Here is a 27,118-nt window from a genome sequence, read left to right as displayed (position 1 = left end):
AGAGACCGGAAAGCTGATAATGGGGGGAGACTTTAACACGGTGTTGGAACCAAGGCTGGATAGGTCGAAGTCCAGGACTGGTAGGAGGCCGGCAGCAGCCAAGGTGCTTAAGGATTTTATGGAGCAGATGGGAGGGGTGGACCCGTGGAGATTCAGTAGACCTAGGAGTAAGGAGTTCTCGTTTTTCTCCTCTGTCCATAAAGTCTATTCACGCATAGACTTTTTTGTGTTGGGTAGGGCATTGATCCCGAGGGTGAGGGGAACGGAATATACGGCTATAGCCATTTCGGATCATGCCCCACACTGGGTAGACTTGGAGATAGGGGAGGAAACAAGAGGGCGTCCACCCTGGAGAATGGACATGGGACTAATGGCGGATGAGGGGGTGTGCTTAAGGGTGAGGGGATGCATTGAAAAGTACTTGGAACTCAATGATAATGGGGAGGTTCAGGTGGGAGTGGTCTGGGAGGCGTTGAAGGCGGTGGTTAGCGGGGAGCTGATATCAATAAGGACACATAAAGGGAAGCAGGAGAGTAAGGAACGGGAGCGGTTGGTGCAAGAACTTTTGAGGGTGGACAGACAGTATGCGGAAGCACCGGAGGAGGGACTGTATAGGGAAAGGCAAAGGCTGCATGTGGAATTTGACTTGCTGACCACAGGCACTGCAGAGGCACAATGGAGGAAGGCACAGGGTGTACAGTATGAATATGGAGAGAAGGCGAGCAGATTGCTGGCACACCAATTGAGGAAAAGGGGAGCAGCGAGGGAAATAGGGGGGGTGAGAGACGAAGATGGAGAGACGGAGCGAGGAGCGGAGAGAGTGAATGAAGTGTTTAAGACATTTTATAAAAAATTGTATGAAGCTCAACCCCCGGATGGGAGGGAGAGAATGATGGAGTTTTTGGATCGGCTGGAAATTCCCAAGGTGGAAGAGCAGGAAAGGATGGGATTGGGAGCACAGATCACGGTAGAAGAAGTGGTGAAAGGAATTAGGAACATGCAGACGGGAAAGGCCCCGGGACCGGACGGATTCCCAGTTGAATTTTACAGAAAATATTTGGACTTGCTCGCCCCGCTACTGACGAGGACCTTTAACGAGGCAAAGGAAAGGGGACAACTGCCCCCGACTATGTCAGAAGCAACGATATCGCTTCTTTTAAAGAAGGAAAAGGATCCGCTACAATGCGGGTCCTACAGACCAATCTCCCTCCTCAATGTAGATGCCAAGGTATTGGCCAAGGTAATGGCAATGAGAATAGAGGAATGTGTCCCGGGGGTGGTTCATGAGGACCAAACTGGGTTTGTGAAGGGGAGACAGTTGAACACGAATATACGGAGGCTGTTAGGGGTAATGATGATGGCCCCACCAGAGGGTGAAACGGAGATAGTAGTGGCGATGGATGCCGAGAAAGCATTTGATAGAGTGGAGTGGGATTATCTGTGGGAGGTGTTGAGGAGATTTGGGTTCGGAGAGGGGTATGTTAGATGGGTGCAGCTGTTGTATAGGGCCCCAGTGGCGAGTGTGGTCACGAATGGACGGGGATCGGCATATTTTCGGCTCCATAGAGGGACAAGGCAGGGATGTCCTCTGTCCCCATTACTGTTTGCACTGGCGATTGAGCCCCTGGCGATAGCGCTGAGAGGTTCCAAGGGATGGAGGGGAATACTTAGGGGAGGAGAAGAACACCGGGTATCTTTATATGCGGATGATCTGCTACTATATGTGGCGGATCCAGCGGAGGGGATGCCAGAAATAATGCGGATACTTGGGGAGTTTGGGGATTTTTCAGGGTATAAATTGAACATGGGGAAGAGTGAGCTGTTTGTGGTGCATCCAGGGGAGCAGAGTAGAGAAATAGAAGACCTACCGTTGAGGAAGGTAACAAGAGACTTTCGTTACCTGGGGATCCAGATAGCTAAGAATTGGGGCACATTGCACAGGCTAAATTTGACGCGGTTGGTGGAACAGATGGAGGAAGATTTCAAGAGATGGGATATGGTAGCATTGTCAATGGCAGGGAGGGTGCAGGCGGTTAAGATGGTGGTCCTCCCGAGATTCCTCTTTGTGTTTCAGTGTCTCCCGGTGGTGATCACGAAGGCTTTTTTCAAAAGGATAGAAAAGAGTATCATGGGTTTTGTTTGGGCCGGGAAGACTCCGAGAGTGAGGAAGGGATTCTTACAGCGTAGTAGGGATAGGGGGGGGCTGGCACTACCGAGCCTAAGTGAGTATTATTGGGCCGCTAATATTTCAATGGTGAGTAAGTGGATGGGAGAGGAGGAAGGAGCGGCGTGGAAGAGATTAGAGAGGGCGTCCTGTAGGGGGACCAGCCTGCAGGCTATGGTGACAGCCCCATTGCCGTTCTCACCAAGGAACTATACCACGAGTCCGGTGGTGGTAGCTACACTGAAGATTTGGGGACAGAGGAGACGACATAGGGGAAAGACCGGAGCACTGGGGGGGTCCCCGATAAGAAACAACCATAGGTTTGCCCCGGGGGGAATGGATGGGGGATATGGAATGTGGCAAAGAGCAGGTATAACGCAATTGAAAGATCTATTTGTGGATGGGAAGTTTGCGAGTCTGGGAGCGCTGACCGAGAAATATGGGTTGCCCCAAGGGAATGCATTCAGGTACATGCAATTGAGGGCTTTTGCGAGGCAACAGGTGAGGGAATTCCCGCAGCCCCCGACACAAGAGGTGCAGGACAGAGTCATCTCAAAGAAATGGGTGGGGGACGGTAAGGTGTCGGATATATATAGGGAAATGAGAGACGAAGGGGAGACTATGATGGACGAACTAAAAGGGAAATGGGAAGAAGAGCTAGGGGAGGAGATTGAGGAGGGGATGTGGGCAGATGCCCTAAACAGGGTAAACTCGTCGTCCTCGTGCGCCAGGCTAAGCCTGATTCAGTTTAAGGTATTACACAGGGCACATATGACTGGAACACGGCTCAGTAAATTTTTTGGGGTGGAGGATAGGTGTGCGAGGTGCTCGAGAAGCCCAGCGAATCATACCCATATGTTTTGGTCATGCCCGGCACTACAGGGGTTTTGGATGGGGGTGACAAAGGTGCTTTCGAAAGTAGTAGGAGTCCGGGTCGAACCAAGCTGGGGGTTGGCTGTATTTGGGGTTGCACAAGAGCCGGGAGTGCAGGAGGCGAAAGAGGCCGATGTTTTGGCCTTTGCGTCCCTAGTAGCCCGGCGCAGAATATTGCTAATGTGGAAAGAAGCCAAGCCCCCGGGGGTGGAGACCTGGATAAATGATATGGCGGGGTTCATAAAGTTAGAGCGGATTAAGTTCGTCCTAAGGGGGTCGGCTCAAGGATTTACTAGGCGGTGGCAACCGTTCGTCGAATATCTTGCGGAAAGATAGATAGGGGAGAACAAAGAAGGCAGCAGCAGCGGCCCAGGACTTGTGGGGGGGGGGGAGGGATGGGGGGGGATGGGGGGGGGGGTGTGGCCTGAGACAAGGCAGTTGCCAATTAGGGCTAGTTTTTATTTTTTGTTATTTAATATTTATTTATTTGTTGTTGTTTTTGTTTAAATTTAAAAAGGTCATTATTATCTGTATTGTTAAAATGTTGTGTAAAGGATGCACAATGTACTGTGTTGGTTGACCAAAAATTTTCAATAAAATATTATTTAAAAAAAAAAAAACTCCCAGGACAGGTAAAACACTGGATTAGATACAGAGTAAAGCTCCCTCCACACTGTCCCCATCAAACACTCCCAGGACAGGTACAGCACTGGGTACATACAGAGTAAATCTCCGTGTACACTGTCCCCATCAAACTCTCCCAGGACAGGTACAGGACGGGGTTACATACAGACTAAAGATCCCCCTACACTGTCCCTCTCAAACACTCCCAGGACAGATACAGCACTGGGTTAGATACAGAGTAAAGCTCCGTGTACACTGTCCCCATAAAACTGACCCAGGACAGGTACAGCATGGGGTTAGATACAGAGTAAAGCTCCCTCTACACTGTCCCGATCAAACACTCCCAGGACAGGTACAGCACGGTGTTAGATACAGAGTAAAGCTCCATCTACAGTGTGTCCATCAAACACTCCGAGGACAGGTACAGCACGGGGTTAGATACAAGGTAAAGATCCCTGTACACTGTCCCCATCAAAATCTCCCAAGACAGGTACAGCACGTCGTTAGATACAGAGTAAAGCTCCCTCTACACTGTCCTCATCAAACACGCCCAGGACAGGTACAGGACGGGGTTAGAAAGAGAGTAAAGCTCCCCCGACATTGTCCCCTCAAACACTCCCAGGACAGGTACAGCACTGGGATAGATACAGAGTAAAGCTCCGTGTACACTGGCCCCATCAAACTCTCCCAGGCCAGGTCCAGCACGGGGTTAGATACAGAGTAAAGCTCCCTCCACACTGTTCCCATCAAACAGTCTCAGGGCAGGTACAGCACAGGGTGAGATACGGAGTAAAGCATCCTCTACACTGTCCCCATCAAACACTCCCAGGACAGGTACAGCACGGGGTTAGATACAAAGTAAAGCTCCCTCTACACTGTCCCCATCAAACTCTCCCAGGACAGGTACAGCACGGGGTTAGATACAGAGTAAAGCTGCCTCTACACTGTCCCCATCAAACCCTCCCAGGACAGGTACAGCACGGGGTTAGATACAGAGTAAAGCTCCCTCTTCACTGTCCCCATCAAACACTCACAGGACAGGGACAGCACGGGTTTAGATACAGTGTAAAGCTCCCTCTACACTGTCCCCATCAAACACTCCCAGGACAGGTACAGCACGGGGTTAGATACAGAGTCAAGCTCCCTCTTCACTGTCCCCATCAAACACTCGCAGGACAGGTACAGCACACGGGGTTAGATACAGAGTAAAGCTCCCTCTTCACTGTCCCCATCAAACACTCCCAGGACAGATACAGCACAGGGTTGGATACAGAGTAAATCTCCGTGTACACTGTCCCCCTCAAACACTCCCAGGACAAGTACAGCACTGGTTTAGATACAGAGTAAAGCTCCGTGTTCACTGTCCCCCTCAAACACTCCCAGGACAGGTACAGCACTGGGTCAGATACAGAGTAAAGCTCCGTGTACACTGTCCCCATCAAACTGTCCCAGGACAGGTACAGCACGGTGTTAGATACAGAGTAAAGCTCCCTCTACACTGTGTCCATCGAACACTCCCAGGACAGGTACTGCACTGGGTTAGATACAGAGTAAAGCTCCCTGTACACTGTGTCCATCAAACACTCCTAGGGCAGGTACAGCACAGGGTTAGATACAGAGTAAAGCTCCCTCTACACTCCCCATCAAACACTCCCAGGACAGGTACAGCACGGGGTTAGATACAGAGTAAAGCTCCCTCTACACTGTCTCCATCGAACACTCCCAGGACAGGTACACCACGGGCTTAGATACAATGAAAAGCTCCCCCTACACTGTCCCCTCAAACACTCCCAGGACAGGTACAGCACAGAGTTTGATACAGAGTAAAGCTCCCTCTACACTGTCCCCATCAAACACTCCCAGAACAGGTAGAGCACGGGGTTAGATACAGAGTAAAGCTCCCTCTCCACTGTCCCCATCAAACACTCCCAGGACAGGTACAGCACGGGGTTAGATACAGAGTCAAGCTCCCTCTTCACTGTCCCCATCAAACACTCCCAGGACAGGTACAGCACGGGGTTAGATACAGAGTAATGCTCCCTCTTCACTGTCCCCATCAAACACTTCCGGGACAGATACAGCACAGGGTTGGATACAGAGTAAAACTCCCTCTACAGTGTCCCCATCAAAAACTCCCAGGACAGGTACAACACTGGATTAGATACAGAGTAAAGCTCCCTCCACACTGTCCCCATCAAACACTCCCAGGACAGGTACAGCACTGGGTAGATACAGAGTAAATCTCCGTGTACACTGTCCCCATCAAACTCTCCCAGGACAGGTACAGGACGGGGTTACAAACAGACTAAAGATCCCCCTACACTGTCCCTCTCAAACACTCCCAGGACAGGTACAGCACTGGGTTAGATACAGAGTAAAGCTCCGTGTACACTGTCCCCATAAAACTGACCCAGGACAGGTACAGCATGGGGTTAGATACAGAGTAAAGCTCCCTCCACACTGTCCCGATCAAACACTCCCAGGACAGGTACAGCACGGTGTTAGATACAGAGTAAAGCTCCATCTACAGTGTGTCCATCAAACACTCCCAGGACAGGTACAGCACGGGGTTAGATACAGAGTAAAGCTCCATCTACACTGTCCCCATCAAACACTCCCAGGACAGGTACAGCACGGGGTTAGATACAAGGTAAAGATCCCTGTACACTGTCCCCATCAAAATCTCCCAAGACAGGTACAGCACGTCGTTAGATACAGAGTAAAGCTCCCTCTACACTGTCCTCATCAAACACTCCCAGGACAGGTACAGGACGGGGTTAGAAAGAGAGTAAAGCTCCCCGACATTGTCCCCTCAAACACTCCCAGGACAGGTACAGCACTGGGATAGATACAGAGTAAAGCTCCGTGTACACTGGCCCGATCAAACTCTCCCAGGCCAGGTACAGCACGGGGTTAGATACAGAGTAAAGCTCCCTCCACACTGTTCCCATCAAACAGTCTCAGGGCAGGTACAGCACAGGGTGAGATACGGAGTCAAGCATCCTCTACACTGTCCCCATCAAACACTCCCAGGACAGGTACAGCACGGGGTTAGATACAAAGTAAAGCTCCCTCTACACTGTCCCCATCAAACTCTCCCAGGACAGGTACAGCACGGAGTTAGATACAGAGTCAAGCTGCCTCTACACTGTCCCCATCAAACCCTCCCAGGACAGGTACAGCACGGGGTTAGATACAGAGTAAAGCTCCCTCTTCACTGTCCCCATCAAACACTCACAGGACAGGGACAGCACGGGTTTAGATACAGTGTAAAGCTCCCTCTACACTGTCCCCATCAAACACTCCCAGGACAGGTACAGCACGGGGTTAGATACAGAGTCAAGCCCCTCTTCACTGTCCTCATCAAACACTCGCAGGACAGGTACAGCACACGGGGTTAGATACAGAGTAAAGCTCCCTCTTCACTGTCCCCATCAAACACTCCCAGGACAGATACAGCACAGGGTTGGATACAGAGTAAATCTCCGTGTACACTGTCCCCCTCAAACACTCCCAGGACAAGTACAGCACTGGTTTAGATACAGAGTAAAGCTCCGTGTTCACTGTCCCCCTCAAACACTCCCAGGACAGGTACAGCACTGGGTCAGATACAGAGTAAAGCTCCGTGTACACTGTCCCCATCAAACTGTCCCAGGACAGGTACAGCACGGTGTTAGATACAGAGTAAAGCTCCCTCTACACTGTGTCCATCGAACACTCCCAGGACAGGTACTGCACTGGGTTAGATACAGAGTAAAGCTCCCTGTACACTGTGTCCACCAAACACTCCCAGGACAGGTACAGCACAGGGTTAGATACAGAGTAAAGCTCCCTCTACACTCCCCATCAAACACTCCCAGGACAGGTACAGCACGGGGTTAGATACAGAGTAAAGCTCCCTCTACACTGTCTCCATCGAACACTCCCAGGACAGGTACAGCACGGGCTTAGATACAATGAAAAGCTCCCCCTACACTGTCCCCTCAAACACTCCCAGGACAGGTACAGCACAGGGTTTGATACAGAGTAAAGCTCCCTCTACACTGTCCCCATCAAACACTCCCAGAACAGGTAGAGCACGGGGTTAGATACAGAGTAAATCTCCCTCTCCACTGTCCCCATCAAACTCTCCCAGGACAGGTACAGCACGGGGTTAGATGCAGAGTAAAGCTCCCTCTGCACTGTCCCATCAAACACTCCCAGGACAGGTACAGCACAGGGTTAGATACAGAGTAAAGCTCCCCCTGCACTGTTTCCATCAAACACTCCCAGGACAGGTACAGCACGGGGTTAGATACAGATTAAAGCTCCCTCTTCACTGTCCCCATCAAACACTCCCAGGACAGGTACAGTACGGGGTTAGATAAAAAGTGAAATGAAATGAAATGAAAATCGCTTCTTGTCACAAGTAGGCTTCAAATGAAGTTACTGTGAAAAGCCCCTAGTCGCCACATTCCGGCGCTTGTTCGGGGAGGCTGTTACGGGAATTGAACCGTGATGCTCGCCTGCCTTGGTCTGCTTTCAAAGTCAGCGATTTAGCACTGTGCTAAACAACCCCTTGTACAAAGTACTGCAAAGTAAAGCTCCCTCTTCACTGTCCCCATCAAACTCTCCCAGGACAGGTACAGCACGGGGTTAGATACAGAGTAAAGCTCCCTCTACACTGTCCCCATCAAACACTCCCAGGACAGGTACAGCACGGGGTTAGATACAGAGTAAAGCACCCTCTACACTGTCCCCTTCAAACACTCCCAGGACAAGTACAGCACGGGGTTAGATACAGAGGAAAGCTCCCTCTACACTGTCCCCATCAAACTCTCCCAGGACAGGGACACACAGGGTCAGATACAGAGTAAAGCTCCCTCTGCACTGTCCCAATCAAACTCTCCCAGGACAGGTACAGCATGGGGTTAGATACAGAGTAAAGCTCCCTCTACACTGTTCCCATCAAACACTCCCAGGACAGGTACAGTACGGGGTTAGATACAGAGTAAAGCTCCCTCTACACTGTACCCATCAAACACTCCCAGGACAGGTACAGCACGGCGTTAGATACAGAGTAAAGCTCCCTCTACACTGTCCCCATCAAACACTCCCAGGACAGGTACAGCACGGGGTTACATACAGAGTAAAGCTCCCTCTACACTGTCCCCATCAAACACTCCCAGGACAGGTACAGCACGGGGTTGGATACAGAGTAAAGCTCCCGCTGCACTGTGTCCATCAAACACTCCCAGGACAGGAACAGCACGGGGTTAGATACAGAGTAAAGCTACCTCTACACTGTCCCCACCAAATTCTCTCAGGACAGGTACAGCACGGGGTTAGATACAGAGTAAAGCTCCGTCTACACTGCCCCTATCAAACACTCCCAGGACAGGTACAGCACGGGGTAAGATACAGAGTAAAGCTCCCTCTACACTGTCCCCATCAAACTCTCCCAGGACAGGTACAGCACAGTGTTAGATACAGAGTAAAGCTCCCCCTGCACTGTGTCCATCAAACACTCCCAGGACAGCTACAGCACGGGGTTAGATACAGAGTAAAGCTCGCTCTACACTGTCCCCATTAAACACTCCCAGGACAGGTACAGCACGGGGTTAGATACAGGGTAAAGCTCCCTCTACACTGTCCCCATCAAACACTCCCAGGACAGGGACAGCACGGGGTTAGATACAGAGTAAAGCACCCTCTACACTGTCCCCTTCAAAAACTCCCAGGACAAGTACAGCACGGGGTTAGATACAGAGGAAAGCTCCCTCTACACTGTCCCCATCAAACTCTCCCAGGACAGGGACACACGGGGTCAGATACAGAGTAAAGCTCCCTCTGCACTGTCCCAATCAAACTCTCCCAGGACAGGTACAGCACGGGGTTAGATACAGAGTAAAGCTCCCTCTACACTGTCCCCATCAAACTCTCCCAGGACAGGGACACACGGGGTCAGATACAGAGTAAAGCTCCCTCTGCACTGTCCCCATCAAACACTCCCAGGACAGGTACAGCACAGGGTTAGATACAGAGTAAAGCACCCTCTACACTGTCCCCATCAAACACTCCCAGGACAGGTACAGCACGGCGTTAGATACAGAGTAAAGCTCCCTCTACACTGTCCCCATCAAACACTCCCAGGACAGGTACAGCACGGGGTTAAATGCCGAGTCCGCTCTCATGCCCAATGCCTCCCTCTTACCCAGCCATGCCGGGCGACATGTCGGCTTTACTTCCACCTCCACCTGCGCGTCCTCAGCTGCTCGCTTCTTCCCGCAGTCATAGGCAGTGACATCGAATGTGTACAGGCTCTGCTTCTTTGCATCCAGTTTCTCAGAATTCCTGATGTTCCCTGCTCGGAAGGAGAGACAGTGTTTAGGGGCTATTTGTCCATGATGTGTCACTTTGTGCATCGGCACATTAACAGTGGTTAGCACTGTTGCGTCACAGCACCAGGGACCCTGGGTTTCATTCTCGCTTGGGTCACTGTCTGTGCAGAGTCTACACGTTCTCCCCGTGTCTGCGTGGGTTTCCTCCGGGTGCTCCGGTTTCCTCCCACAAGTCCTGAAAAACGTGCTTGTTAGGTGAATTATGATTATTGTTTCAAAACAGATGTATCGCTGAGCTGATGGACCTGGGTCTCCTACAACCTGAGCCACAAAAAGTTGTTTCTCGGTGATGCAAGTTAACAAGAAGGAGAAGGAACATCGGCCTTCACTTCAAGAGAAATAATGTGTAGAGGTTGGGCAGGTCTGCAGCTGTAATACTTTTTGGTTTGTTGTCCTTACTTAAGGAGGGTGAGAAATGAAGGAATCCCTACCCTCCCCATTTCTCCATCCCGGACAGCGCGTTCCTCCCCCTCCCCATCTATCGGGATCCCAAACACGAACCCCCCCCCCCCCCCCCCCCCCCCCCCTCCCAATACTGCCCTCTAATTTTGGCAGTCCTCCCACTCACTCCCCTCGTCCCCTCCATCCGCCACGCTCCGCGTGCATGCCCCTACCGTCGTTATCGATGCTGAAGGGGACTCCGGCTGTCAGGATCTCGTAGAAGCAGATCTGGTTGTACTGAGGTGAACAGTCGCCGTCCACCGCCTCCACTTTGAGAACGCGCTCATACATCTTCCCCTCGCTCACCGCCACGTGGTACAGCCGCTCCACGAACACCGGTACAAACTCATTCACATCGTTCACCCGCACATGCACCACGGCCCTGCGGGATCAAGAACTGAGATGAAGAGCCAGGCTGGGGGTGCGGTGGGGGTTGGGACATTAATGCTGGCGGGATGCTCTCCCTTCCTGCTGCCAGTTCAGTGGGATTCCCCTATAGAAGCCAGCAGGAAGAGAGGGTCCCCATTTGGATTTGATTTATTGTCACATGTACCGAGGTACAGTGAAAAGTATTGTCCAGACAGATCATTCCATACATGATAAAAAACATAGGATATCATAAATACACATTGTAAATACATAGACAAAGGCAACGGGCGAGCAGACAGAGTATAGTACTACTCAGTAGGGAAGATGCTTGGAGGGATCAGTTCAGTCCACAAGTTGGGTTGTTTAGAAGTCTGGTAACAGCGGGGGTTAAGCTGTTTTTGAATCTATTCGTGCGTGTTCTCAGGCTTTTGTATCTCCTGCCCCATGGAAGAATAAACCAGCTCTTTGATTATGCTGCCCACTTTCCCCAGGCAGCGGGAGGTGTAGACAGAGTCATTGGATGCGAGGCAGGTTTGTGTGATGGACTGGGCTGTGTTCACGACTCTCTGTTGTTTCTTGTGGTCTTGGACCGAGCAGTTGCCATACCAGGCTGTGATAGCAGGCTACGAGGCTCTACTTCCCGGTGGCGGCCATGGAGTGAGGGGCCACACACAGGGCAGCTCCGGCTCGAAGATGTTGATTTGAGCTCTTTTTACCCAAAAGTGGGGTAATTTCAACAGGAAAGTGTAGACGCTCTCCCCCTGGAGTGTCTTGTCTGCTTGTTATCAGAACCGGCAGAAGAAGGTTAAAGACCTGGCAAAGGAACTGGAGGAGACCTGTGGTGCAGCAGCAATTGGGATGATGACGGAGGGGGTAGGGTTGTCGCAAGTTGGAAAATCCCAGATAGAAAATCATCAGAGAGGAGTTTCACCAGAAGTAAAAGACGTTGCTTGAGGATCGGTCGAAGGCCATGGAAGGAGCAGTAGCACCCCTGAAAGGATCGATGCTGGGTGTCGAGACGTGCCTGGAGGCACAGGGGTCGCAGATCCAGGAGATGGAGAAGGTGATGTCTGGTCACAGTGATCGGGTAGTGGCACTGGAGACAGAGGTGGGGATCCTTTGGGGGGGGGGGGGGGGGGGGTCGCTAAGGGCAAAGGTAAAGGAGCAGGAGAACAGATCCACAAGGCAGAACCTGCGTATCATTGGCTTGCCTGAGGGTGTGGAAGGCACGAGCTACGTCTCAAGCATGCTGGCGGGACTGGTGGCGGAGGGGGTGCTGGACAAGGCCCCGGAGGTGGACAGGTCCCTCGGGTAGAAGCAAAGAGCGGGTGAGTCACCACGGGCAGTGATTGTGAGGCTCCATAAGTTTGCGGAGAAGATCCTGCGGTGGGCTAGGGAAAAGTGAAACTGCGAATGGGACGGGAACAGGATCCAAATCTATCAGCGGAGCTGGTGAAAAGGCTCGCCGGGTTCAACTGGTTTAGCTCAGCGGGCTAGACAACTGGTTTGTGATGCAGAACAAGGCCAGCAGCGTGGGTTCAATTCCTGGACCAGTTGAGAATTCTGAATTCTCCCTCCGTCAACCCGAACAGGAGCCGGAATAGGCGACTATGGGCTTTTCACAGTAACTTCATTGCATTGTTAATGTAAGCCTACTTTGTGACAATAACGGTTATTTAAATTTTTTATTTATTTATAACAAGCCAAATTTGTTCTATACCGAAGGCAGATCAGGTTTGGGGTGCTGAACCCAGCAAAACTGTGGGTGACTTGTGATGACCTGGTGTATTATTTTGAACCCCCAGAGGAGGCCAACGACTGCACCAGAGACCATAAACTGGGGGAGAACTGAATGTCGATGGGAGACGGAGGAGCTGAAACAATAAGAGTTCTGAAGATGTGGGTATTGTGGGGGCCGGAGGGTGGGAGTTTGCTTCTTCTCCGGTGGGGTGATTTTGGTGTTGTGATTGTTTGCTCAGAGGCAATAAATTTTTCAGGGGCAACTGCCCCTCCTCCCTCTTGGGTGCTTTTTATTTTTTGGAGGAGGTGACCTGTGGTATTGGATATGTCTTTGTTTGTGTGGGGGAGAGTGGGGTCCACAGGGAGCCATTTGCACAGACCAAGGTGGGTGAGGGGTGGCCAGGAGGAGCATTCGGGCAGGAGCTGCCAGCTGGCAGGTAATGCTGGTGACGGAGGTGAGGTGGGGGAGGTGGCCGCGGGGGTTGGCCAAGTGGGGATGGGGTGGAGAGGAGGGGGAAATCTTAGATGGGCCAGGTTTAAGGTGAAATTAAAGGGGACAGAATTGGAAGGGGAGGCTGGCGGACAGTAGAGGGGAGTTGAGGCGTAAGTTTCATAACATGGAATGTATGGGGACTAAATGGGTCGGTGAAAAGGTCTCGGGTCTTTGCGCACTTGGTGCTTGAAGATGGGGTGGTCTTTCTGCAGGAGATGTACCCCCAGTTAAACAATCAGGTTTAGAAGCTAAAGAAATTTGGCATGTCTGCATCAATTCTCACAAACTTCTACAGATGTGTGATAGTGAGCATCCTATCTGGCTGCATCACAGCCTGGTATGGCAACTGCTCGGTCCAAGATCGCACAACACTGCAGAGTGTGGTGAACTCAGCCCAACGCATCACACAAACTTGCCACCCCCACATTGATTCTGTCTACACCTCCCGCTGCCTCAGGAAGGCAGACAGCATTATCAGAGACTCCTCCCACCCAGGCACTGCCTTCTTCCAGACCCTTCCATCAGGCAGAAGGTACAGAAGTCTGAAGACTCGCACATCCAGACATAGGAATAGCTTCTTCCCCACAGCTACAAGACCCCTCAACGACCCCCCCGTCGGACTGATCTGTTCCCTGTAAGAACACTATTCACGTCGCCCTATGCTGCTCTTGCTCATGTATTGGCTTTGTTTGACTCCTTGTTCCACACTGTAACCAATCACTGTTTTGTCGATGTACCATTTGTCAATGTTCCCTGTTGATTATTCTTGTGTCGACTATGTACGTACTATGTACGTTCCTCGGCCGCAGAAAAATACTTTTCACTGTACTTTGGTACATGTGACAATAAATCAAATCAAATATTTGAATCATCGGCAGCCACAGGCGAGGTGCCTGAAGATTGGAGAGTGGCGAATGTTGTGCCCTTGTTTAAGAAGGGCAGCAGGGAAAAGCCTGGGAACTACAGACCGGTGAGCCGAAAGTCTGTAGTAGGTAAGTTGCTAGAAGGTATTCTGAGAGACAGGATCGACAAGCATTTAGAGAGGCAAGGACTGATTCGGGGCAGTCAGCATGGCTTTGTGCGTGGAAAATCATGTCTCACCAATTTGATTGAGTTTTTTGAGGGGGTGACCAAGAAGGTAGGTGAGGGCAGTGCAGTGGACGTTGTCTACATGGACTTTAGCAAAGCCTTTGACAAGGTACCGCATGGTAGGTTGTTGCAGAAGGTTAAAGCTCACGGGATCCAGGGTGAGGTTGCCAATTGGATTCAAAATTGGCTGGACGACAGAAGACAGAGGGTGGTTGTAGAGGGTTGTTTTTCAAACTGGAGGCCTGTGACCAGTGGTGTGCCTCAGGGATCGGTGCTGGGTCCACTGTTATTTGTGATTTATATTAATGATTTGGATGAGAATTTAGGAGGCATGGTTAGTAAGTTTGCAGATGACACCAAGATTGGTGGCACAGTGGATAGTGAAGAAGGTTATCTAGGATTGCAACGGAATCTTGATCTATTAGGCCAGTGGGCCGACGAATGGCAGATGGAATTTAATTTAGATAAATGTGAGGTGATGCATTTTGGCAGATCGAATCAGGCCAGGACCTACTCAGTTAATGGTATGGCGTTGGGGAGAGTTATAGAACAAAGAGATCTAGGAGTACAGGTTCATAGCTCCTTGAAGGTGGAGTCGCAGGTGGACAGGGTGGTGAAGAAGGCATTCGGCATGCTTGGTTTCATTGGTCAGAACATTGAATACAGGAGTTGGGACGTCTTGTTGAAGTTGTACAAGACATTGGTACGGCCACACTTGGAATACTGGGTGCAGTTCTGGTCACCCTATTATAGAAAGGATATTATTAAACTAGAAAGAGTGCAGAAAAGATTTACTAGGATGTTACCGGGACTTGATGGTTCAAGTTATAAGGAGAGGCTGGATAGACTGGGACTTTTTTCCCTGGAGCGTAGGAGGCTTAGGGGTGATCTTATAGAGGTCTATAAAATAGTGAGGGGCATAGATAAGGTAGATAGTCAACATCTTTTCCCAAAGGTAGGGGAGTCTAAAACTAGAGGGCATAGGTTTAAGGTGAGAGGGGAGAGATTCAGAAGGGCCCAGAGGGGCAATTTCTTCACTCAGAGGGTAGTGAGTGTCTGGAATGGGCTGCCAGAGGTAGTAGTAGAGGCGGGTACAATTGTGTCTTTTAAAAAACATTTAGATAGTTACATGGGTAAGATGGGTATAGAGGGTTATGGGCCAAGTGCGGGCAACTGGGACTAGCTTAATGGTAAAAACTGGGCGGCATGGACTGGTTGGGCCGAAGGGCCTGTTTCCATGCTGTAAACTTCTATGATTCTATGATTCTAAATCAAATCAGGTTATGGGTATGGGTGGGTCGGGTATTTCACTCCGGGTTTGATTCAAAGTCATGGGAGGGGTTTGGCCATCCTGCTGAGCAAAAGGACAGGTTTGTAGGTGCCACGGAGGTGCGGGGGGGGGGGGGGGGGGGGGGGGGGGGGGGGAATACATGTTAGTGAGGGGGGGGGGGGAGATATGTGATAGTGAACGGGGTGTTGGAGGGGACACCCGTGGTGCTAGTGAATGTTTATGTGCCAAATTGGGACGACGTGGAGTTTGTGCAGGGGTTGCACGGGAGCGAATTCAGGTCTGGACACGCATCAATTTATTATGGGCGGTGATTGTAATTACGCGCTGGAACTGAGGGTGGATAGGCTGAGCCCTAAGCCAATGGGAAGTTTGAAGATGGCGGAGGGGCTGGGATGGTTTATGGAAAGGATGGGAATGATGGATCCGAGGTTTAGGAACCCGGGGGAGATGGAGTACTTCTCTTTCTCGCACGTGTACGAGGTATATTCTAGAATTGACTTTTCCGTACTGAGCCGAGGGGTGTTGGTGGGGGTGGTGGGGGCGGAGTACATGGGAATCGGGATCTCTGACCATGGTTAGACTTTGCTCAAGGTAGCAGAAAAGGCCGGGATGGAGGTTAGACTTGGGGCTTCTAGCAGATATGAGGTTCTGTGAGAAGGTGCGGCCGGTAATCAGAGACTGTGTGGAGTTGAATCAGAATAGGGAGGTATCGGCAGCCACATTTTTGGAGGCGGTGGTTCGGGGGGAGGTTATCTCATTCAAGGCGCATCGAGACAGGAGAAGGAGGAAGGATTAGGGATGGTTGTTGGATGAGATAGTCGAGGCGAACAGGAGATATGCAAGTGCCCCCACCAAGGAGGGGTTGGTGGAGAGAAAGAAGTTACGGGGCAGTTCGATAGGCTGACAATGGAGAAGGCAGTGGGCCAGCTACAGACGGTGATGGGAAGCAGTATGAACATGGAGAGAAGGCGAGCTGTATGCTAGCCCATCAGTTACAGAGGCAGGCCACTTCTAGGGCGATCCTAAGAATACCGACAGGGAAGGGGGCAGTAATGTCGGAGCCGGGGAAGATAAATGAGACCTTCAGGGAGTAATATGAGAAGTTGTATAGGGCTGATCCGGGTGCTGAGGAGCGGGATAGGGGCGGATTTTAGGTGAGCTGGGATTCCCATGGCTGGGTGAGGAGAGGAGGCAAGCACTGGAAGAGCCTCTAGGGTTGAGAGAGGTGATGGATCGCATCAAAGGGATGAAGTCGGGGAGGCCCTGGGGCCAGACAGTTAGCCGGCAGAGTTGTATAAGGAGTTTGCGATGGAGTTGGCACCACATTTACTGGGGATGTTTAGCGAGGTGCTGGAGAAGGAGGAGCTGCCAGGGTCACTGACCCAGGCATTGATCGCGCTAATCCCCAAAAAGGGGAAAGACCCACTAGCATGTGGGTCACATATGCCCATATCATTGTTAAATATGGATGTAAAAGTGTTGGCTAGGTTAGTGACGAGGAGGATGGAAGGATGCATTCTGGGGGTGGTTTCAGAGGACCAAATGGGTTTTGTGAAGAGCAGGCAACTTTCTAGTAATATTAGGCGGTTATTAAACGTGAGCATGGCCCCGTCGAAGGGACGGGTACCGGAGATAGTGGTCTCTATGGACACGGAGAAGACTTTCAACCGGGTGGTGTGGTGGGACCAATTCGAAGTTCTGGGAAGGTTTGGGTTTGAGTCGAGGTTTGTGGCATGGGCTTTCCCTGTACCTCACTGGTGCGGCAGCACCACCGTCACCATGGCCCCCAGGCTGGACCCCCGACAGGGGCTGTACGTGGCCCCAGTGGCGAGCGTATGGACAAATGAGAGAAGTTCACTGAGCTTCAGGCCGTACAGGGGAACGAGGCAGGGGTGTCCTCTGTCGCTGCTGCTGTTTGCGCTGGTGATAGAGACCTTGGCAATTGCTCTTAGGAGGTCAGTAAAGTGGCAGGAAATTGTAAAGGGGAGAAGGGAACACCGGGTGTCGCTGTATGCAGATGACTTGCTGCTGTTGGATTGGATTGGATTGGATTTGTTTATTGTCACGTGTACTTAGGTACAGTGAAAAGTATTTTTCTGCGAGCAGCTCAACAGATCATTAAATACATGGGAAGAAAAGGGAAGAAAAGAAAATACATAATAGGGCAACACAAGGTGTACAATGTAACTAAATAAGCACCGGCATCGGATGAAGCATACAGGGTGTAGTGTTAATGAGGTCAGTCCATAAGAGGGTCATTTAGGAGTCTGGTGACAGTGGGGAAGAAGCTGTTTTTGAGTCTGTTCGTGCGTGATCTCAGACTTCTGTATCTCCTGCCCGATGGAAGAAGTTGGAAGAGTGAGTAAGCCGGGTGGGAGGGGTCTTTGATTATGCTGCCCGCTTTCCCCAGGCAGCGGGAGGTGTAAATGGAGTCAATGGATGGGAGGCAGGTTTGTGTGATGGACTGGGCGGTGTTTACGACTCTCTGAAGTTTCTTGCGGTCCTGGGCCGAGCAGTTGCCATACCAGGCTGTGATGCAGCCTGATAGGATGCTTTCTATGGTGCATCTGTAAAAGTTGGTAAGAGTCAATGTGGACATGCCGATTTTCCTTAGTTTCCTGAGGAAGTATAGGCACTGTTGTGCTTTCTTGGTGGTAGCGTCGACGTATGTGGACCAGGACAGATTTTTGGAGATGTGCACCCCTAGGAATTTGAAACTGCTTACCATTTCCACCTTGGCACCATTGATGCTGACAGGGGTGTGTACAGTACTTTGCTTTCTGAAGTCAATGACCAGCTCTTTAGTTTTGCTGGCATTGAGGGAGAGATTGTTGTCGCTACACCACTCCACTAGGTTCTCTATCTCCCGCCTGTATTCTGACTCGTCGTTATTCGAGATCCGGCCCACTATGGTCGTATCATCAGCAAACTTGTAGATGGAGTTGGAACCAAATTTTGCCACGCAGTCATGTGTGTACAGGAAGTAGAGTAGGGGGCTAAGTACGCAGCCTTGCGGGGCCCCGGTGTTGAGGACTTTTGTGGAGGAGGTGTTGCTGTTCATTCTTACTGATTGTGGTCTGTTGGTCAGAAAATCGAGGATCCAGTTGCAGAGTGGGGAGCGAAGTCCTAGGTTTTGGAGCTTTGATATGAGCTTGGCTGAGATTATGGTGTTGAAGGCGGAGCTGTCGTCAATAAATAGGAGTCTGATGTAGGAGTCCTTGTTTCCGAAATGCTCTAGGGATGTGTGTAGGGCCAGGGTAATGGCGTCTGATGTGGACCGGTTGCAGCGGTATGCGAATTGCAGCGGATAAAGGAATTCTGGGAGTATGGAGGTGATGTGCTTCATGATCAACCTCGCGAAGCACTTCATTACGACTGAAGTCAGGGCCACTGGACAGTAGTCATTGAGGCACGTTGCCTGGTTCTTTTTTGGTACCGGTATGATGGTGGTCTTCTTGAAGCAGGTGGGGACCTCGGAGCAGAGTAGGGACAGGTTAAATATGTCCGTGAACACCTCTGCCAGCTGGTCCGTGCAGGCTCTGAGTGCATGACCAGGGATCCCGTCTGGGCCCGTCGCTTTCCGAGGGTTCACTATCAGGAAGGCCGATCTGACTTCGGAAGCTGAGATGGTGGGTATGGTGAGTTATGGGCGGCTGGGGCACTCGACAGTGGATTGTTGGTTACCTGCTCGAACCGAGCACAGAATGCATTGAGTTCATCGGGGAGGGGAGCGCTGCTGCTGGGGATACTGCTCGACTTCGCTTTGTAGCCCGTTATCTTGTTTAGTCCTTGCCACAATCGCCGAGAGTCTGTCTGTGACTCTAGCTTGGTTTGATATTCTCTCTTGGCATTCCGGATGGCTTTGCGGAGGTTGTACCTGGATTCCTTGTATAGGTCAGGATCGTCTGTCTTGAACGCCTCAGATCTGTCCTTCAGTAGGGAGACAATCTCGCGATTGAGCCATGGTTTCCAGTTGGCGAACGTACGTACTGCTTTCTTTGGCACGCAGTCGTCCACACATTTGCTGATGAAGTCTGTGACGGTGGTGGCATACTCATTTAAGTTGGTCGCTGAGTTCTTAAATATGGACCAGTCCACTGTCTCTAAGCAGTCACATAGGAGCTCTTCTGTCTCCTCGGACCAGCACTGCACAACCTTCTTAGCTGGATTCTCCCGCTTGAGTTTCTGCTTGTATGCCGGGAGAAGGAGCACCGCCTTATGGTCTGATATTCCAAAGTGCGGTCGGGGATGGAAGGGTAGGCGCCCTTGATTTTTGAGTCGCAGTGGTCAAGAGTGTTGTGGCCCCTGGGGGGACAGTAGATGTGCTGGTGGAATTTTGGCAGTACACTCTTGAGGTTGGCCTTGTTGAAGTCTCCGGCCACAATGAGCAAGGCCTCCGGGTTTTCTGTTTCGTAGTTGTTTATTACTGTGTATAGTTCGTCCAGCGCCTTCCTCACTTCTGCCTGGGGTGGGATGTAGACCGCTGTGATAATGGCTGAAGTGAACTCACGTGGAAGATAGTATGGGCGGCACTTCACGGTCAGGTATTCCAGGTCTGGGGAGCAGTAGGTCGCCAGGATCGCAACATCCAAGCACCAGGAGGAGTTGATGAGGAGGCAAACCCCTCCACCCTTCGCTTTGCCTGATGATGCTGTGCGGTCCGCCCGGTGAACTGAGAAGCCTTCAGGTTGTATGGCACAGTCCGGTGAGGCGGGGGTGAGCCATGTCTCTGTGAAACAGAGCACACAGCAGTCTCTCACTACCCTCTGAGAGGTAAGTCTGGCGTTAAGTTCGTATCAGACCCACTGGAGGGTATGGGGAGAATTATGGAGAGGTTCAGGCCCTCTTGGGCTGTAAACTGAATGTCGGAAAGATTGAGGTGTTTCTGGTGAGGGAGCCAATTTGGGGGAATTGCCATTCAGGGTTGCCAGGGACAGGCTTAGGTATTTGGGTGTTCAGGTGATGGGGGAATGGAGAGGGAATGCATAAATGGAACCGAACAAAGTTAGCGGAGGAGATAAGGGGGGACTGTAAGAGATGGGACATGTTACACCTGACACTGGCGGGGACGGTCCAGGTAGTAAAAATGAACTTTCTGCTAAGGTTCCTGTTTTTATTCCACACCCTCCCAATCTTCATTCCGAAGGCCTTTTTCCAGAAACTGCATGCAGCGATTTCGGAGTTTACATGGGTGGGGAAGATACCTCTGGTGAAGAGGGCCCTGCTTTAGAGGCAGAGGCAGAAAGGGGGTAGGCGTTCCCAAATCTGCTGCACTACTATTGAGCGACGAATGGGAGAAGGTGAGGCAGTGTTGGGAAGGAGAGGAGTCCTGTCGGGGGTCCAGCCTGGGGGCCATGGTGCCGGTGGCACTGCCGCACCAGTGAGGTACAGGGAAAGCCCAGTGGTACAGGTCACAATTAGTGTGGGGAACCAGTTGAGAAGACACTTGGGGATGGTGGGAATGCGTGTGTTCACACCGCTGCATGGAAACCACGGGCAGGATTCTAACAGCCCAGAGCAGGGCCAGACAATCCCCGCGACCGGCGCGATCGTGCCACGCCGCCCCGATGCTGGCACGTGATTCTCTGCAGAATCGGCGCCATTGGTGCCAGTGTGGTTGGCGCGGTGCTGGTCGCGGGCCGCTCTACGCGGCCGGCCGGCCGGCCGATTCTTGACCCGGGATGGGCCGAGCGGCCGTCGTGAAAACGCCGAGTCCCGTCGGCGCCGTCCACACCTGCTCTCAGCCGGCGGGACCTCGGCGTGGAAGGGTCAAGGGGCGGCCTGTGGGGGGGGGGGGCCTCCGATGTGGCATGGCCCGCGATCGGGGCCAACGATCGGCAGGCCTCCCTGGCTGGGGGCCTCCTTTCCTACGTGCCGGCCCCTGTAGTCCTGCATCATGTTGCGTCGGGGACGGCGCGGCGAAGGAAGCCACTGCGCAATGGCGGATCCCGCGGCGCCCAGTTCGCGCCGGGATCAGCAGCTGGAGTTGCGTTAACCACTCCAGTGCTGGCCCCCTGTAGGGGCCAGAATTAGTCGTGGGGTCGGCCCATTCACGCCGTCGTAAAACGCGACAGCGTGGGCACTCTGCCGCGGGATTAGAGAATCCCGCCCCATGGGTTTAAGCCGGGGGAGATGGACGGCATGTATAGGAGGTGGGGCTGGTTACGGCGAGGGATCCACACCTGGAGGAGAGGTTTGCAGACTGGAAGAGCTGTGGGAAAGGACAGAGCTTCCGAAGGGAAGTGAGTTCAGGTATGTGCAAGTGAGAGACTTTGCGCGGAAGGAATGGAGAGGGTTTCACAAGCTGCCAGAGTATACCCCGTTGGAGCGGTTGCTGCTCCCGGATATGGATGGTGTGGGGAAGATCAGGGATGTGTGTGGGTGGTTGGGGAGCAAGGGAGGAGCGCAGGTTGTGAGGATTAGGAGAAATGGGAGGAGCTGGGAGGGTGGGTAAGAGATTGAATGGGGAGTGTGGAGTGGGACGATTCGTAGTGTGAACTCAATCTCATTGTGTGCGAGGATGAGTTTAATTCAGTTAAGGTGGCACACAGGGTGCATATGCCTCGGGCAAGGATGAGTGGGTTCTTCCAGGGGGTGGCAGACGAGTGTGAGAAGTGTGGGCGAGGACCAGCGAATCATGCGCATATGTTCTGGGGATGTGTGAAGTTGGAGAGATGCTGGGGGGGGGTGGGGTTGAGACGTTAGGAGAGGTCTTGAACGAGTACTAGGACAGGTCTTGAACGAGTACTTTTCTTCAGTATTTATGAATGAGAGGGGCCATATTGTTGGAGAGGACAGTGTGAAACAGATTGGTAAGCTCAAGGAGTTACTTGTTAGGAAGGAAGATGGGTTGGGCATTTTGAAAAACTTGAGGATAGACAAGTCCCCCCGGGCCTGACGGGATATATCCAAGGATTCTATGGGAAGCAAGAGATGAAATTGCAGAGCCGTTGGCAATGATCTTTTCGTCCTCACTGTCAACAGGGGTGGTACCAGGGGATTGGAGAGTGGCGAATGGCATGCCCCTGTTCAAAAAAGGGAATAGGGATAACCCTGGGAATTACAGGCCAGTTAGTCTTACTTCGGTGGTAGGCAAAGTAATGGAAAGGGTACTGAGGGATAGGATTTCTGAGCATCTGGAAAGACACTGCTTGATTAGGGATAGTCAGCACGGATTTGTGAGGGGTAGGTCTTGCCTCACAAGTTTGATTGAATTCTTTGAGGAGGTGACCAAACACGTGGATGAAGGTAAAGCAGTGGATGTAGTGTACATGGATTTTAGTAAGGCATTTGATAAGGTTCCCCATGGTAGGCTTAAGCAGAAAGTAAGGAGGCATGGGATAGTGGGAAATTTGGCCGGCTGGATAACGAACTGGCTAACCGATAGAAGTCAGAGAGTGGTGGTGGATGGCAAATATTCAGCCTGGAGCCCAGTTACCAGTGGCGTACCGCAGGGATCAGTTCTGGATCCTCTGCTGTTTGTGTTTTTCATTAATGACTTGTGTCACGTAAGGGTACCTTTAAGACATGGATGTTTAAGCAATATACCTTTAAGAAAACAGTGATGTCAGAGTGGGTGGAGCTCAGCTCAGTTCAGCCATTTTGCAGTTTGGTTTTGCCTGGCTGGTTTTGCTGAGAGCAGTTTAAAAGTAGAAAGCCAGTTTGAGACAGCAGCTTGAGAAGTTCTGGTTTGCTGTGATTTGCTTAGAAGGGAGAAAGCCAGGTTTGAGAAAGCAGTGTGGGGGTGTCTGTGGGTTTCCAGAGAGCTGCATGAAGAAAGCAAGGTGCTGGAGCTGAAGTCACCCCAAGCTAATATATCTCTGCCATTCTACAGAAAAAAAATATATCTTTTAACCTGATGTGATACTGTTTAAAGGTATTAAGTCTCTTGGAAGTTTGAAGGAACATTTTAAGGAATTATTTGCTGTTGCAATATTTTCTGTTGCAATATTTTCTGAGTTATCTTTGAAGTAAGGGGTTTTAAGAGATCCAATATTTATTTAAGATGTTAAGTTGAGTTCATGGAATAAACAGTGTTTTGTGTTTAAAAAACCCACGTGTCGGATGACTTCCGGTTGCGGTGATGCCTTGCTAGCCGCACGTTTCAGCGGCTCCAGCTCCGACGGACCTTCGGGCTCTTTTAAGAGCCCCAACGGGAAATTTTTGGGCGACGCAACCCGGTGTGGGGTGAGTGAGAAGGGAGTCCCCCCCCCCAACGAAGGAGGAAAATACCGGCGGCGGCGGCGGCTGCGGCGCGAGGAATCGTCGACCAAAGAGACAGAAAGTGAGAAGCACATGATGGCGGCGGAGAAAGCGCAGGCGACATGGGGGCCCGAGCAGGACGAATTTTTGAGACGGTGCGTGGAGCTGCTGAAGTGGGAGGTGCTGACCCCGATGCTACAGGCAATTGAGGGGCTCAAGGAGACACAAAAGACCCAGGAGACAGAGCTCCGCGTGGTGGAGCAGAAGGTGACGGATAATGAGGACGAGATCCTGGGCCTGGCGGTCAAAACTCAGACGCACGAGGCACTTCATAAAAAGTGTACTGAAAGGATCGAGGCCCTAGAAAACGGAACGCGAAAGAAGAACCTTCGGATACTGGGTCTCCCTGAGGGTGTGGAAGGAGTGGACTGTGGAGCTTATGATGCTGAGCTCACTGATGGGTGCTGAGGCCCCTACGGGCCCCTTGGAGGTGGAGTGGGCACATTGGATCCCGGCGAGAAGACCAAAAGCGGGAGAACCACCCAGGGCGATAATCGTGCGATTTCACCGCCTTAAGGATAGAGAAGAGGTCCTGAAATGGGCTAAAAAGGTGCGGAGTAGCAGATGGGAGAATGCAGTGGTACGGGTGTACCAGGATTGGAGTGCGGAGGTGGCGAGAAGGAGGGCGAGTTTTAACCGAGCCAAGGAGGTGTTGCATAAAAAGGTGAAGTTTGGGATGCTGCAGCCGGCAAGACTATGGGTCACGTATCAGGAGAGACACTATTATTTCGAGACGGCGGAGGAAGCATGGACCTTTATTAAAGAGGAGAAATTGGATCGGAACTGAGAGACTGATACTGCAGGAAATGTTATTGTTAATGTTATGGTTGATGTTAATAGAGAAGTAAATTGGGAAGGGGGGAGACATTGGGAAATGTGGGCGCCGGTGAGGGGGGAAAGACGGGACACAGATGGAGAATGAGGAAGGGGAGGGGGAGGGGAAGGGAGCTGCGCCACAAGAGGCGGGTCAGGTAAAGGGATGTTCCCGCGCCAGAAAGAATATGGCGGGAAGACAGGCGCAAGGTGGATGGGAGTTCCCCACACGGGGGGGTCGAGGAGTGAGCAGGAGTAGCCGGGGTCAGTTGAAGTCAGCTGACTTACGGAAGTAATATGGGGGGAGCAATCACGCTAGAAAGAGATCTAGCAGGGGGGGGGGGGCAACTGGGTTGCTGCTGCGGAAATCCAAAAGGAAATGGATAAAGTGTGGGTGGACGGGGATGGTATGCGACGCTGGGGGAGCGAGTGGGAGCGCGGAGGCGGGATATGGGACTGGCCTGGAGAAGGTAATGGCTAGTCGACACGGGAGGGGGGCAGGTAGCCCCCTAGTGAGGCTGATCATGTGGAACGTGAGAGGCCTGAACGGACCGATTAAAAAGGGCCCGAGTGCTCGCGCATTTGAAAGGACTAAGGGCAGACGTGGTTGTGCTCCAAGAGACGCACCTAAAGGTGGCGGACCAAGTTAGGTTAAGGAAAGGTTGGGTGGGACAGGTGTTCCACTCAGGACTAGACGCAAAGAACAGAGGGGTGGCCATATTGGTGGGGAAACGGGTAGCATTTGAAGCAAAGAACATCGTAGCAGATAGCGGAGGTAGATATGTAATGGTGAGTGGCAGGCTGGAGGGAATGGAGGTCGTGTTGATTAATGTATATGCCCCGAACTGGGACGATGCGGGATTTATGAGACGGATGCTGGGGCGTATACCGGACCTGGAGGTAGGAAACTTGATTTTAGGAGGGGACTTTAATACTTTGCTGGACCCGGGGCTAGATAGATCCAGCTCAAGGACCGGAAGAAGGCCGGCAGCGGCCAAGGTGCTTAAGGGGTTTATGGACCAAATGTGGGGAGTGGATCCATGGCGATTTCTTAGACCTAGGGCTAGGGCGTTCTCCATCTTCTCCCATGTCCATAAAGTGTACTCCCGGATAGATTTTTTTGTTTTGGGAAGGTCGTTGATCTCTAGGGTGGAAGAAGCTGAGTACTCAGCCATAGCGGTTTCGGACCATGCCCCACATTGGGTGGACCTAGAATTAGGAGAGGAAAGGGAGCAGAGAGCACTCTGGCGATTAGATGTGGGATTGATGGCGGCTGCGGGAGTGTGTGCAAGAGTGCGGGGGTGTATCGAGAGATACCTGGAGGTCAATGACGATGGCGAGGTCCCTGTGGGAGTGGTATGGGAAGCACTAAAAGCGGTGGTCAGAGGAGAGCTGATCTCCATTGGGGCCCACAAAAGGAAAACAGAGGCCAAGGAAAGGGAAATATTACTGGGGGAGATTTTAAGGGTGGATAGGGAATTTGCAGAGACCCCGGAGGAGGGACTGTACAGGGAGAGGAGACGATTCCAGATGAAGTTTGACCTTCTGACCACCAGAAAGGCGGAGATGCTGTGGAGGAAGGCACAGGGGAGGAGGTATGAAAATGGGGAAAAGGCTAGTCGCCTGCTGGCTCATCAATTGCGAAAGAGGACAGCAGCGAGGGAGATAGGAGGAATTAGAGACGAAAAGAGAGACACGGTGCGAAGAGCAGGAAAGATAAATGAGGTGTTCAAGACATTTTATGAGGGACTGTATAGGTCTCAACCCCCAGAGGGAGAGAAGGGGATGCGGCAGTTCCTGGACCAATTGAGGTTCCCGAAAGTGGAGGAGCAGGAGGTGGTAGGCCTGGGGGCACCGATTGGGGTGGACGAGGTTATTAAGGGACTGGGGGGCATGCAAGCAGGGAAGGCTCCGGGACCAGACGGGTTCCCGGTGGAATTTTACAGAAAATATGTGGACTTGTTGGCCCCGTTGATGGTGAGGACGTTCAATGAGGCCAGGGAAGGAGGGACTTTACCTCCGACAATGTCGGAGGCGACAATATCGCTAATTTTGAAGAGGGATAAAGATCCGTTGCAGTGCGGGTCCTATAGACCCATTTCATTATTGAACGTGGACGCCAAATTGCTGGCAAAGGTACTGGCATCGAGGATAGAGGGCTGTGTCCCGGGGGTGGTGCACGAAGACCAGACAGGGTTCGTAAAAGGGAGACAACTGAATGTGAACGTGCGACAACTATTAGGGGTGATGATGATGCCCCCAGCGGAGGGGGAGGCAGAGATAGTGGCGGCAATGGATGCAGAGAAGGCATTTGATAGGGTGGAGTGGGAGTATTTATGGGAAGTGTTAAGGAGGTTTGGGTTCGGGAACGGGTTTATTAGCTGGGTCAAACTTCTTTATGGGGCCCCAACGGCAAGTGTAGTTACGGGTCGACAAAGATCGGAGTATTTCCGACTATTTAGGGGAACCAAGACAGGGATGCCCGCTGTCTCCATTGTTGTTCGCGTTGGCAATTGAACCTCTGGCCATGGCGTTGAGAGACTCCAGGAAATGGAGAGGGGTGATTAGGGGGGGAGAGG

At 51.8% G+C, this 27,118-nt stretch overlaps 1 protein-coding gene across 1 annotated transcript in view; it reads right to left on the bottom strand.

Annotated features, from left to right (window-relative positions):
* Nucleotides 1-27,118, bottom strand: part of LOC140392278 (calsyntenin-3-like) — a 288,200-nt gene that overhangs the window by 127,837 nt on the left and 133,245 nt on the right. Inside the window, 2 exon segments of the mRNA XM_072477595.1 lie at nucleotides 9,855-10,004; nucleotides 10,656-10,864. Of these exon segments, the coding sequence (XP_072333696.1) occupies nucleotides 9,855-10,004; nucleotides 10,656-10,864 (359 nt within the window).

This window comes from Scyliorhinus torazame, chromosome 16 (genome assembly GCF_047496885.1).
Source record: "Scyliorhinus torazame isolate Kashiwa2021f chromosome 16, sScyTor2.1, whole genome shotgun sequence".
NCBI classification, from domain to species: Eukaryota; Metazoa; Chordata; class Chondrichthyes; order Carcharhiniformes; family Scyliorhinidae; genus Scyliorhinus; species Scyliorhinus torazame.
Note: the sequence above shows the minus strand (reverse complement) of the source record. Positions and strands in the feature narration are given on the sequence as shown.